The sequence below is a fragment of the Emys orbicularis genome, chromosome 5 (genome assembly GCF_028017835.1).
Source record: "Emys orbicularis isolate rEmyOrb1 chromosome 5, rEmyOrb1.hap1, whole genome shotgun sequence".
Lineage (NCBI taxonomy): Eukaryota > Metazoa > Chordata > Testudines > Emydidae > Emys > Emys orbicularis.
Window position 1 is genome coordinate 103,704,659 of NC_088687.1, and position 13,241 is coordinate 103,717,899.

A 13,241-nucleotide genomic window follows, 5' to 3' on the forward strand; every position below is an offset into this window, starting at 1 on the left:
GAGGATATTAAAATATAGGCAGACATAATTTCCATTATATATTTCAGAGGGGACCAATCATGGTCATTATATTTGAGGCTATTGTCTGTGGCATAAAAACACAAGGATACAAAAAAGATGACTGTTCTTCTGCAGCACAGACTTAGGACCCTGAAATCAGCATTGCTAGTTTTGGTTAGTAACCCTCTTTACTGGAAGAGGTGCACACACAAAATACATTCCATTAGTAAATGAGATTTCAAAAGCCCCTGCACTTAGCAAGGCTTTCTGAAATCACATGGAAGATGTGATATGCTAGTGGTTTTATGCCTGTTGGAAACCTAGTTTTGAAAAAAAAGTAAGACTCAAACCACCAACATCTCAGCAATAATTCCCCCCTGCTCCGAGTGTTTTTTTTTTTTTTTTTTACCCCGTGGGCATGCCGTACTTTCATCGAACTACGTTCAAAAACTCCATCTAAAGTGCATCTTTTCACTTTTTGATTCTTACAACAGGTCTGCTTTTTTTTTTTTTTAATTTGGAGAGGTTTTAAAGACCTGTCAAATGGGGTATCCCAGACCCAATTCTTAACTAAACAATCACTAGTGCACTTCTATAATAAGGCTTGTTTGTTGATGACCTACACACTTCCATGAAAATATATATTTTTATATTGAATCCTATTTGGGTAGTACTTGCCATTAAAAGTAAGTAAATAAAAAGATGTATGTAGATGTGATGTTCTTGAAAAGAAAAGTTCAAACTCAGTCCTGTTACTTATTTTTATGCCTACTTTGCAAATATTTGGAATCTCATAGACTATTTGGAGATAAATAAAACTTGGGGAAATCCACTCAATTGAGAAGTGTTGCCAGTCCGTTTATTGAAGAAAAAAAAATCCAGTTTTTATTTGTGAACTATGAAACTAGTACATTTTCTTCTTGCCAAAGCAGAAGAAAAAATGATTTGACTATAAAATTACTTTTATGTGTAGAAAATGGGTACTAAAATTTTTGAAACTTCTCTCTCTGCCTTTAAGAAATGAGTAAAAGCACTGTGCTTTCTAAACAAAATTCCAGCTCACTGGGGTGAATATTTTTTGTACAAATAGCTTTTGGCTTATTGGTTTAACAATTCAATAATTTATTGTGGAAGCAGGAACTCTACCTTCTTTTGGGCTTATCACTGAGTCTTGCATTACATCCAACTACTGCAATTGAAGGAGTTATAGAGAGGAGGGGCACTAGCTTTGCATGATCCGCAATCTAGATCTCTTAGGGTATGTCTACATGGAACAAAACAAAAAAACGCGTTGGCGAGTAGTCTCAGGGACTGCGTCAAATAACTCAGGCTCGTGGGACTCGGGCTGTGGGGCTAAATATAGCAGAGTAAACATTCCGGCTTGGGCTGTGAACTGGGCTCTGAAACCCATCCCATTGCTGAGTTTTAGAGTCCAGTCTCCAGCCCAAGCAGGAATGTCTGGTCTGCTATATTTAGCTCTGTAGCATAAGTCTCGTGAGCCTCAGTCAGTTGACCCAGGTTCTTAGACTAGTTGCTGTGGGTGTTTTTGTTTTGTTTGTTTGTTTTCTCAGTGTAGATGTACCCAAGGCACTTAAGATCCTTACTCAAAGCTTTCACTGACTTCTCTAGCAGTTTTGCTTGAGCAAGGCAGGCATAATAAAAATCCTTTAAAACTTCAGCACCAAAACATGACTACACACGTATGAGAACTTAGGAAATCATGATAGAGCTTGATACCTTTTAAAAGTGGTCTCAAGAAAACGGGCTTGATAAATATATATGCAAAATTCTAGGTTCTATTTTAGCTTCTGTTCTCCAGAAGTCCAGATGGCTACTTGAAATGTTAATAGTAACAATGATATTTGTAAATTCCCTTGCACACCAAGGAGTTCAGGATGCTGAACACTACAAGATGGATGCTATATGTGACATAAAAATAGATAATCAAGAAATAGATGGAAGAGCCCTAATACAAGGTAAAACTGAAGGCAGAGATAATAAATGAATTTCCAGATATTAGTTAAGTGTTGAGGTGTGGTCATAATAAAATCGCTCTTTGGGGGGGGGGAAATATTTAAAGTGGGGAATGAGGAGTGAGATGGATGTTAAATGGGAGCAAGTTCCACATCATAAGACCTGTGTTAGCAATGTCTGTGACCTGATACATGATGACAAGATTTCTTAAACAGTGGATGGTGTCAGAGTAAACACCCTTTGGGCAGAGCCAAATGTTGAATGTCTTGAATATATCCTGGGCTTTCTCTGTTAAAGGCTTTTTTATATTTTTATTTTTATTTTGTTTAACTAGCTGGATCATCTTAATTCCATTTCATAGCTTTACAGGCAGCCAAATGGAAAGAACACAGGACAGGCATAATATGATCACAGTTGCTCATGCCCCTCTCCCCCCCCCCCCTTCACCATTTATGTAAAACTGGGGAGATACGATGATGGTTTGGTCTGCGGCGCCATCAGTCTACCTTTGACATACAGCTCTGTCTCTCATTCATGGCACCCAGATGGTGTTAGGCTGTTTTGCTTTCCTGGTGCCTGGCAGAGAGAGAGTGAAAAGTGGTAGAGAGCAAGTGTGGCTGGAATGTTTGGACAACTACTATCTATTGTTATTAGCAACTACTATGTATAATTATTAGCAACCTCCCCTTCAGTCTAACTCATCATAAAGTACAAGGCAGGATTGTGTCCCTTCAGGACTTTCCAGAAAACATCACAGTCGATCCCAGGACCACTTTTCTTTAACCCCCAAACTTAATATTTTACTAATAGCTTCTGATTGCTTTCAGAGAGAGAATACCACATTGCTTATTATATGAGTATTTGCATTTCATACAGTGCTTACTTAAACAGCATATGTACAAAAGAGAAATGAATGGACCATCCTTAAACTACTGTAGCATTGTCTTCTCCCCATATCGGCTTTTGTCAAGACTCTTTGCTACCTGTGTAAACAGCTTCTTGTAATAACTGCATGATTTGTAATTGCTACATCACAGCTTGAAGGCCTTTATTATAACACTTCTTAATTTTATTATACCCAAGTGTGGTGACTTGTTGGAAACTGAGCAAAGCAGTTGTTCCACCCAAAGTGGTGTGTTTGGGTTGCAGGGATAGTAAATTTCTATGGCTCTTGGTAATCATTATTAGACTATATCTCAAATTTTCTATTTTACTTGGTAGTATTAGACTACACTGAAACAAGGGCTACACCATCTCATCCCCCAAGAATCAAAACTACAACTATTAAAATGCTTTTCAGAGATAATCATAGATGCGTTTGTTTGTTTGTTAATGGATCCTTACTTATGTGCTTTGTCAAGCTTTCTCCCCTCCCCCCCCTTTAGGCAAGGTTCCCCAAGAGAGGCTATTATCTAACTTTCCCCACATTGCTTTATTAAGTTGTCTGTTTCCACAATGATTCAGGATCTTGTTAAATGTTGGTTTTGTTGGGTTACTCTTTTCTAGTAGACAGACTGGGTTGAAGTTAACTGTTGAATATCTTGGGTGTAAGCTAATAAGCTAATGAAATTCACCTGAGTAGCGTCTTAAAAATAAGTATCAGCGGGGTAGCCATGTTAGTCCGGATCTGTAAAAAGCAACAGAGAGTCCTGTGGCACCTTATAGACTAACAGATGTATTGGAGCATAAGCTTTCATGGGTGAATACCCATGCGTCTGACGAAGTGGGTATTCACCCATGAAAGCTTATGCTCCAATACATCTGTTAGTCTATAAGGTGCCACAGGACTCTGTTGCTTTTTAAAAATAAGTGACACACATGACTGGGATCCTGGAAACAATAATCTCCCTTACTACACAACCCTGATTCATCCCCAGAGCAGGTCCCTTTTGTTCTTTAAATGTGGGATCCTTTTTGGTTGGGACTGAGAATGTGATCATGTGGTTAAAGATGGCATCATAATGCATACACACTGTGGGGATGATTTAAGGTTGCACAGGTAGCCTTTATACTGGTATTTTCTAACTTTTGAATGCTTGACTTTTAAACCTTGAAAATATTCTTTTAACTTCCCTTTTGCGTGTGTAGTATTTATACGTATACCATGTGCTTTGTTGACATTCTAAAGCATCAGCAATAAAAGGGTATAAGAAACTGTGCCTATGTGTTCTCTCGGTGCTCAATTAAAATCTAGGTTTAAAAGATTTTAGGCTGAAATATGAATGGCTTAAATCTTAAAGGCTTGGAAAACCTGATGAAATACAACTGGGGAGACTAAAGCAAAGGATACCTTTTAAAAGGAGACAAGTCAGTATAGCTTTGTGGAGAAGAATTAATATAATCAAAGTGATTCCTAGACTACTGAGCAATTATATTTTTCAAATTCTGGTGATACATATCTTAATTTTCTTTCATTCCATTAATATGGAAACAAATTTCTCAATCTCTACATGGTGGAAATAACTGCTCTGCTCCAGCTGAAAATACTAAACTACACTCTACCTAAAAAATAAGGGAGTTTTAACTGCCTCATCTGAAGGTACTCCAGCTACTAGCTTTTAATCTATTTGAAATTATTTGGCTGCTAGAAAATCAAATAATGTAGGGCTAATATAGGCATAATATGGAAGGTCTAAATCATGTTAAATTGCTAAGGGACTTCTTAGTTTTCAGAAGGAAGCCTTGCTGTAAATTCCACAAACCTTGTGACAACTTGCATAAAGTAAACCTCATATGAGCTACTCCAAAAAGCAAAGGTAAATCTAAGGAAACATGCAAGATCATACTTTTGAAGCAATGAATTGATTAAAAAAGATTAAAGGGCACACACTCTACTGGGAAAGGAAAATTGGAACTAGAATGGTTTCACAAGTCTAGAAGACCATATTTTAGACTGGTTTGGAGGACTGTCAAAAAGGTGAACTGCAATCGCGAGAATAGTTTTATTTTTACCCTTTGGTGCTCTTTTACAATGTCAAAGAGACTTTGAAGATTTTTTTCCCTGGTATTTTTTTAAATACAGTATGTATTTTTAATCTTTTAAATATCAAGTGTTGAATTCCAGGTTTTTACTGGACTTTAGGATTGAACAACTTGATAAGGACAGCAGTATCACAACAGACTGAAACCTGAGCTGCAGCATTCCCAGTCTTCCGCTGCCAGTGGAAGGGATGTTGAATCTTTTCAGAGAGCTATGCTCTCTCCCCCGTACCCCTCGCTCCATTTTGTCATGACTTTGAGTAAAGCAGGCTAGAACAAAAACCCGAAAAACATGTCCTTTTATTCTCATTCTGCTGTAACCCTCCAATCTAAACATTCCCCTCTTCTCTCAGTAAAGCTGCTGTTCAGTTTTCAGTCTTCTGTGGTGTCGTCATTATGCCTCTTGTCCTCCAGCAAAAAGCGGAGGAATTTAGGTCTGATATTTCTAATGCAAAAATTACCAAGTAGAGTTTGATTCTTTAGAATAAATGTTTGAGGTTGTCGTCATACATCATAAAGAAGCAATAAAGGGCACATGTTCTGGGGATTTTTTGCTGTGCAATTTAACTGTCTCTTATAAGTCTTTCAAGAGACTACACCACACAGCAGTAACGGTATGTTCAGTAAAAAGTAGAGCACACTGGAACACAGCTATTTATAACTTTTAAATAACCTTACAAAACCACTTGCAGAGTTTAAAGAGGTGGTGAAACAAATAAATCGGAAAGGAGGTGAAAATGTTCACACTTATAAGAAAGTTTCATGGTATCTAATGTGAAATGAAATACCATAAAGAAATCCAAGAGTGTTTTGGTAAGGAACCTTCTGTGATATTCCTCCAAGTGCTGTGAAGTGCCTAACTTTTACAATATCTACTGTTTAAGCAAGAGTGTCTTTTGTGAGGTGGTGAAAGCATAAGAACAAAAAAAGGAATCATGTCACTTTCATATTTATATTTATTTCCCTCTATCTATGATCTATAGTACTTAGCTGGCCCCCAATTACAAATTATCAGAGCATCACACAATCTTTAATGTATCTATCCTCACAACGAACCTGTGAGGTTGGGCAATGCTATTATCCCCATTTTACGGCTGGAGAACTGAGGCAGAATCAGAAGTTAGGTGCCTAAATTCCTTTGAGGACCTGAGCCTAAGTGACCTGTCCAAGGTTATATAGGAAGTCTGTGGTGGAGAAGGGAATTGAACCCTGTGTCTTTCTGATTCCTTTTGAGTGGCTTCATATTTGAAACTTCTGTTGTTGCCTTTGGTAATATGGGCCATATTAATTACAGTGGCCAAATGTATGGGAAGGGGGAGAAATAATTAATTATGCAAAAGGGCTGGGGAGTGGATAAGTTGATTCCCCCCCCCTCTGCTTTTCCACCTTAATCCTTCCCCATTCTCCTGCCCCTCACTCCCTCTTTTTTTTTTTTTTTTCTTCCCCATTGGCGGTTGTAAGAAGTATGGATAAAGCACAGTTAACCTGAGATCCTGACTGGAGGGTATGTCCTCTGAAATCCTATTTCTCATACTTCTTCCAGTCACTCAATATCCATTCTCTATTTAGCAACCAGAATTGTGCACAATTCTTCAGGTGGGTGCCGTTTGTTCGCTCAGCTCTGCCTTCTTATGAGTTGTTATAATCAACAAATCATTTAGTTTGCTTAAAAGTAAGGTAGTGAAGAAATGATAGCCTTTAGTTTCTTGTTGGCTATCTTTCTATCTTGTTCTTCCCATGTGACTTAACCCATCATAGCCACTGTAGCTCAAAACTAAATATTTGCTTTTTTCAGACACAATGGTGTTTTTTTTTTTTTTAACTTTTATGCATCAGGCTTCTGTTAATTTAACCAGTGAAGTCGGACTTTAAGAATACTTCATTGCTATAGAACATGCTGTCAAGTCTATGCTCAGAAGTGATTATACTCCTCAGTCTGTGCCCATAGAACTGATCAGAGAGGATGAATTAGTCACTGTGTAGGTTCCTCAGAGAGCTTTTGGTCTTCTCTAGAATAGGTACATCAGGATCAAAGTCATTGTATTAGAAGAAAATGTAAGGAAGTGGCGAAAGTGAAGAAAAATAAATGCAAACATGTTAGAGGCATAGAATTAAAGTAAAGGGAGGGGGGAAATGGCTAAATCTAAAAGGTGAAAAACTTGCATTAGAAAGAGTTTGGCAGGTTTTAAGGGCATATAGTGAAATTCTTAGTTTGAGAATTAATTGCCACAACGGTTTTTGGTAGCTTCAGTTTTGTTGTTGATGTACTTGAAATCTAACTTTAAAAAATTACATGGAACAACTTTAAGGGGTAGTTTTGGTGTCAGTCTTGCAGGAAATCATAAACAGTTTTTTTCCCCCTACAATCAATTAAGCAACTTTAATTGAAATAGAGTCTCAATGCCTCCATACTGTTTTAGGTTCTGCTCTAAAATGAAGATTATAAATTTTTTGGGGTAGGGACTCTGTTACTATATGTGTCTACAGTGCTAAGCCCTTTGTTTCCTACTGTGATGCAATTATTACTTAACATTTATGATACAAACATATGAATTTATTATTGTTATGAATTTTCATTTTCTTGCTCAATTTTGTTTTTAAAAATGGAAGCAAGCTCATGTTCAGCATCTCTAACAAGACCACAGATCCTACTATTAAGCATTTTGTCCAAAGGTTATTTCAAAGGCAAGCATTACTGTCCCCAGTTTATAGATTGGGAAACTGAGGCACAGAGAGGTGAAATGACTTGCCCAAATTCATTCAACAGATCAATGGCAAAACCAGTCAAATGTTCAAGAACTAGAATTTTATAAACGTTATGAAAGCATTGTCTTAGTATTAGAAATGCCTAATATATATATGCAGCACTATATATATAGATATAGATATAGATAATATGTATAGTGTTGCACTGTAGAAACCGAGGTTATCAAAAACTGAAGTATGATTTAATCCAGTGAATCATGTTTTAAAATCGAGATTTCTCTTAGACCACTTTACCTCGCATTAAATTGCATAGAACATTTACCTGCCCACTTGTGATCAAATAACATCCGTCTAGAAACTAGAGGAATTATTACATAGAAAAGTAATATTAAGAAAGTATTTAATGTATTTTAGCCCTCTCTCAATGCAGTCAAGAAGAGCTTGTTAATCGCTGATTTAATAATTTTGAATCTTCTGATTAATGAAGAATGAAATCTTTAATTTTTTTCCTTTTTTTTTCTGCTAGGATTTTAAGACTGGGTTTGGTATCACTATAATCCCTATGAATGTGGCGAATGTAAAACAAGTGGACAGGACAGCAAAACAGTCTTTTGAAATAATCACTCCCTATAAAAGCTTTAGGTAAGAGCTGTTCACATTTTTATGTATAAAAATTTTCAGTGCTGGTAGTAAATTCTAGAAATGTTTGCTTGACATTAAAATTAACCTTACTCGCTTTTGGTAAAAATTGCAGTAATTTAAATATGATGATTCAGTGTTTTTATAAAGTTGTAAGATGTTATTTCTTTGGCTGACTTGTTAATCTATTACATCCCTTTCCAAGTACAGTGTCTACTAGATATCCCAGGCCTTACAAATTCTTATTTTTATAATATAAGGATGAATTGAGTTTGTGTGTGGTTTCATTCTAAGCAAGGGTAAAGAAAAAGGAGAGGTCACTGTAAAGTCTTTTTCTTTAAAATAAATAAATAAAAATGTCAGGTAAAATAGGTACCGAAAATAATACTTTGTCCATGTAATTAGCTATCAATTTATTCCAAAAAAGGATCATATGACACCCCTTTTAAGAACTTCCCATTGAAGCTAGTTGCAAGTTCATTATGTTCCATGGTGAATGATATTGTAAACAAAAGCATGAATACTAATAAAGATATACAAACCTTTTTATGGAATGTCATAGTAAACTATTGCACTTTAAATGAAACTGCAGTAATATAGAAAAATGATTTTCCTTTTCCTATTCCTTTCCTTGGATTTCTGGATCTTAAGCTTGGGACAGGCGACTGAAAAGCAAGCATAATTTTCAGTTTCATTGGTGACCTGTCTGATTCTAATTTCTAGCAGCATAGAACTGCAGGTAGATTGGTCATGATCAATGACTTGAGTCTGTGGCTAACTGGGTCAGATAGTGAGTATTTTACTTACACTAAACCAACAACATTAGATGGTCTGTGCAAAGGAATATCCTATTTAGAGCTATTACCTATGGGATAGTCCATCTCTACTGTTTAGTAAATACTAATAGCTCCTTTGACTATATCTTCCTTAGTCATTTGTGATACTGTGGCTTAAACTCAAGTTTTAAATCTGATTTATATTGAGTAAAAAGATTGTAAGCAACTCTGGAACGAAAGTTGAGTGTGCCAAAAACTACTATTGCATTTAAATAATTTAGCTTATAAAGAAATTATATGTTGGAATTTTAAGGGAGTTTTCATTAAGCAACAAAATGAAAGAATATATCTTGTCTTGATATTTAAATCTCTAGGGAAGTCAGATTTTTGAACAGCAATTTCATTTGTAAATTAAATGCATAAGAGGAACTGTAGACCCTGTTTAATTGGGCTTTAAAATAAAGATCAATAATGCAGAAAAGTCAATTGTTTCAGCTTTACAGCAGAGTCGGAAGGAGAGAAACAAGAGTGGATTGAAGCATTGCAGCAATCGATAGCAGAAACTCTCTCTGATTATGAAGTAGCTGAGAAGATATGGTTCAATGAGTCAAACAGGAGCTGTGCTGATTGTAAAGCTCCAGATCCTGACTGGGCATCCATCAATCTCTGTGTTGTCATTTGTAAGAAATGTGCAGGTAGAGTAATTAAAAATAGGCCGTGGTGGTTCTCCAGGATGTCATTTGCATACCTGTGCATGTCCTTGCATTGTTTTTGTTTTGCTTAAAGTGCCATTTATAACATGTCCTTGCAAAAGTTTTGAGGAACAGAAATTAATGGAAGTTTGTGATATTTTTAAATTGAAGTATAGATATATTTCATTATTCTAAACCACTTCCATGTATGAATGTGTCCAATCCTCTAAGTTGTTCAGTGCCCTTGAAATGAGTAATTCATTGCGATCAGTGGAAATTAAGCCTCCTTAGTGTCTCTGTAGAGGCACTGGGTACCTTTTAGCCGTATAAATAAGGACTTAGGAGCTGGCATACTGGGTCTGACCATGGTCCATTTTGTCTACTATCCTGTCTCTGCAGTGATCTGTACTAGAGCTACAGGGGAGTGTACAGAACAGGGCAATTTTGGAGTGATCCACCCTCTTCTGGTAGCCAGAGGTATAGGGTCACCCTGAGCATAATATTGTGTCCCTGACCATCTTGCCTAATAGCCATTGATGCACCTATCTCTTTGAACCAGTTATACTTTTGGCCATTACAATATTCCATTCCAGTGAATTCCACAGGTTAGCTGTGCATTGTGTGAAAATGTACTTCCTCTTGTTTGTATTAAACCTGCTTCCTATTAATTTCATTAGTGACGCCCTAGTTTTTGTATTGTGTGAAAGGGTAAATAACATTTCTGTTCATTTTTTTCCACACCATTTATGACTTTACTGAACTCTATTATATCCCCCCTTAATAGTCTCTTTTCTAAACTGAACAGCCCTAATCATTTTAGTCTCGCCTCGTATGAAAGCGAGATGCAGCAACCAGAACTGGACACACTATTCATGGTGTGAATGCACCAGGGATTTATATAGTGGCATTATATTTTCTGTCTTATTTTCTATCCCTTTCCTAATAGTTCCTAACATACTGTTAACCTTTTTGACTGCTACTGCTCAATAAGTAGACGTTTTCAGAGAGCTATCCTCAGTGACCTCAATATCTTTCTTGCGTGGAAACAGCTAATTTAGAACCCATCATTGTTTATGTGTAGTTGGGATTATTTTTTCCTTTGACCTTGTCAAAGGATTTCTGAAAATTGGAATATATTATATCGACTGGATCTCCTTATCCACTTGCTTGTTGACTCCCTCAAATAATTCTAATTTCCAAAGAATTGCCTATTTCAGTTGTCTGGTACAGAGGTTGATGTCAGTATTCGGTTACATACTACAGTTAATAGTTCTGCAATTTCTTATTTGAGTTCTTTCAGAACTCTTGGATGAATACCATCTAGTCCTGGTGACTTATTACAGTTTACCTTATCTGTTTGTTCTAAAACCTCTTTTACTGACACATCAAATTGGGACAGAACTTCCGAGTTGTCAGCCAAAAAGAAGAGCTGTGATGCGTGTATCTCTACATCCTCTGCAGTGAAGACCAATGCAAAGAATTCATTTAGTTTCTCTACAGTGGCCTTCTCTTGAGTGCTCCTTTAACAAAATCTTACGAGTAGACATTGCAAAGTAAACATTTCAGAAATTATCTCCAGAACTTCAGTACATATTTTATGGTTACCAAGGAAATATTTTTGAGATGTTAGTAGAAACCTACTTTAAAATGGCAGGTAAAACAGGATTTTTACATTTGCAGTAAGGGGGGGGGGGGGAGGGATAAAAATTCCAAGTAGTTTAACAAAAAAAATCTTTAAATGTCCCCTGTATCAGAAAAAAATCGGTGATTTATTAAATATTTAAAGAATTGCATAAAGGTAAACAGTACAGGTTGAACCTCTCTAGTTCGGCACCCTCAGGACCTGATTGGTGCCGAAACAGAGAATTTGCTGAACCATGGGAGGTCAATGCAGAGTGCCAGCGGGTCTCCATAGGCACGGGAAGTAAGAGTGCGGGGGGGTAGTGGAGCACCCCCAGGCTTTGTGCCCAGCATGGCCCCCCGCCTGGGGGCCCTGCTGTGGCCCGGGGTCCCAGCCACCGGCACCAGGTCCTCATCCTTCCCCTCCCTCTCGGATCTTGAACGCCGTGAATCAGCTGTTTGCGGTGCTCCGGAAGAACTGGGAGGGAGGAAGAGGAGTTGGTAAGCACAGGGCCGCCGGTACGAGAGAGGCACAGGGGAAGGGGTCAGTAGGGGGAGCTTGACGGCAGTGGATGCTCTGCACCCACTAATTTTTCCCAGTGGGTGCTCCAGGGCTGGAGCACCCACAGAGTCGGCCCCTATGCTGGACCACGTATATTGCCGGACCAGGGAGTGCCGGATTAGAGAGGTTCAACCTGTATTTACATAACATGGAAAATACATCATTCCTATTCCAAAGAATTTACAATCTTTTCATAATTTAGGATGCTGCTTTTATTATAATGTGAATTGCACAGTATTGTAATTATCTAAAAATTTCAAACTTCCTGCAGTTTGACCAGTCTGTGTTGAAAACAATCCGCATAATAACTACTGTCTTTATTAAAGTCATGTTTTTGTTATTTGTTTAACACAAAAGGCTCAGTTGAAATTAAATAATATTTTTAAATAATTTATTTTTATTAAGGACAGCACAGATCTTTAGGGCCCAGAGATTCAAAGGTCCGGAGCCTAAAAATGGATGCCAGCATTTGGAGCAATGAGCTGATTGAGGTAGGTTATGTGATAACTGAACTTCTTGAGATACTGTGAAAAATATGTTAGACCTGTGTGATTTTTGGTATAAAAGTTGCTTTCTCATTTGTGTTTAAAGGTTCAGCTCATTAAAATAAATGTATAAGCCCTATTCTTGCATAATGTATTTACTCTTGAACAGAATTGCCAACCCAAGTATTCAAAAATCATCCCCCCCCCCCCAATTCATGAGATTGGTTGAACAGTCATTTAATTTTAAGAAATAATTATTATTGGGTTACTTTTAGGGCTGTCGGTTAATCACAGTTAACTCATGCAATTAATTCAATAATTAATCACAATTTTAAAAAATTAATCACGATTAATCGTAGTTTTAATCACGTGTTAAACACTAGAATACAAATTGAAATGTATTAACTATTTTCGGATGTTTTTCTACATTTTCAAATATATTGATTTAAATTACAACACAGAATACAAAGTGTACAGTGCTCACTTTATATTATTATTTTATTACAATATTTGCACTGTAAAAATGATAAACAAAAGAAATAGTATTTTTCAATTCACCTCATACAAGTACCATAATGCAATCTCTTTATTGTGAAAGTGCAACTTAGAAATGTATATATATATTTTTTTTGTTACATACCTGCACTCAAAAACAAAAGAATGTAAAACTTTAGAGCCTACAAGTCCACTCAGTCCTACTTCATATTCAGCCAATTGCTAAGACAAACAAGTTTGTTTACATCTACTGGAGATAATGCTGACGGTTTCTTATTTACAATGTCACCTGAAAGCGAGAACAGGCATTCGC

The 13,241-nt window shown here is 36.8% G+C and overlaps 1 protein-coding gene across 1 annotated transcript in view; it reads left to right on the plus strand.

The window, feature by feature from the left end:
* ARAP2 (ArfGAP with RhoGAP domain, ankyrin repeat and PH domain 2) overlaps positions 1-13,241 on the plus strand; it is a 203,463-nt gene that overhangs the window by 75,024 nt on the left and 115,198 nt on the right. The window contains exons 9-11 of the mRNA XM_065405009.1: positions 8,186-8,301; positions 9,570-9,769; positions 12,354-12,439. Coding sequence (XP_065261081.1) covers positions 8,186-8,301; positions 9,570-9,769; positions 12,354-12,439 — 402 coding nt within the window. The remainder of the gene's footprint in view (positions 1-8,185; positions 8,302-9,569; positions 9,770-12,353; positions 12,440-13,241) is intronic.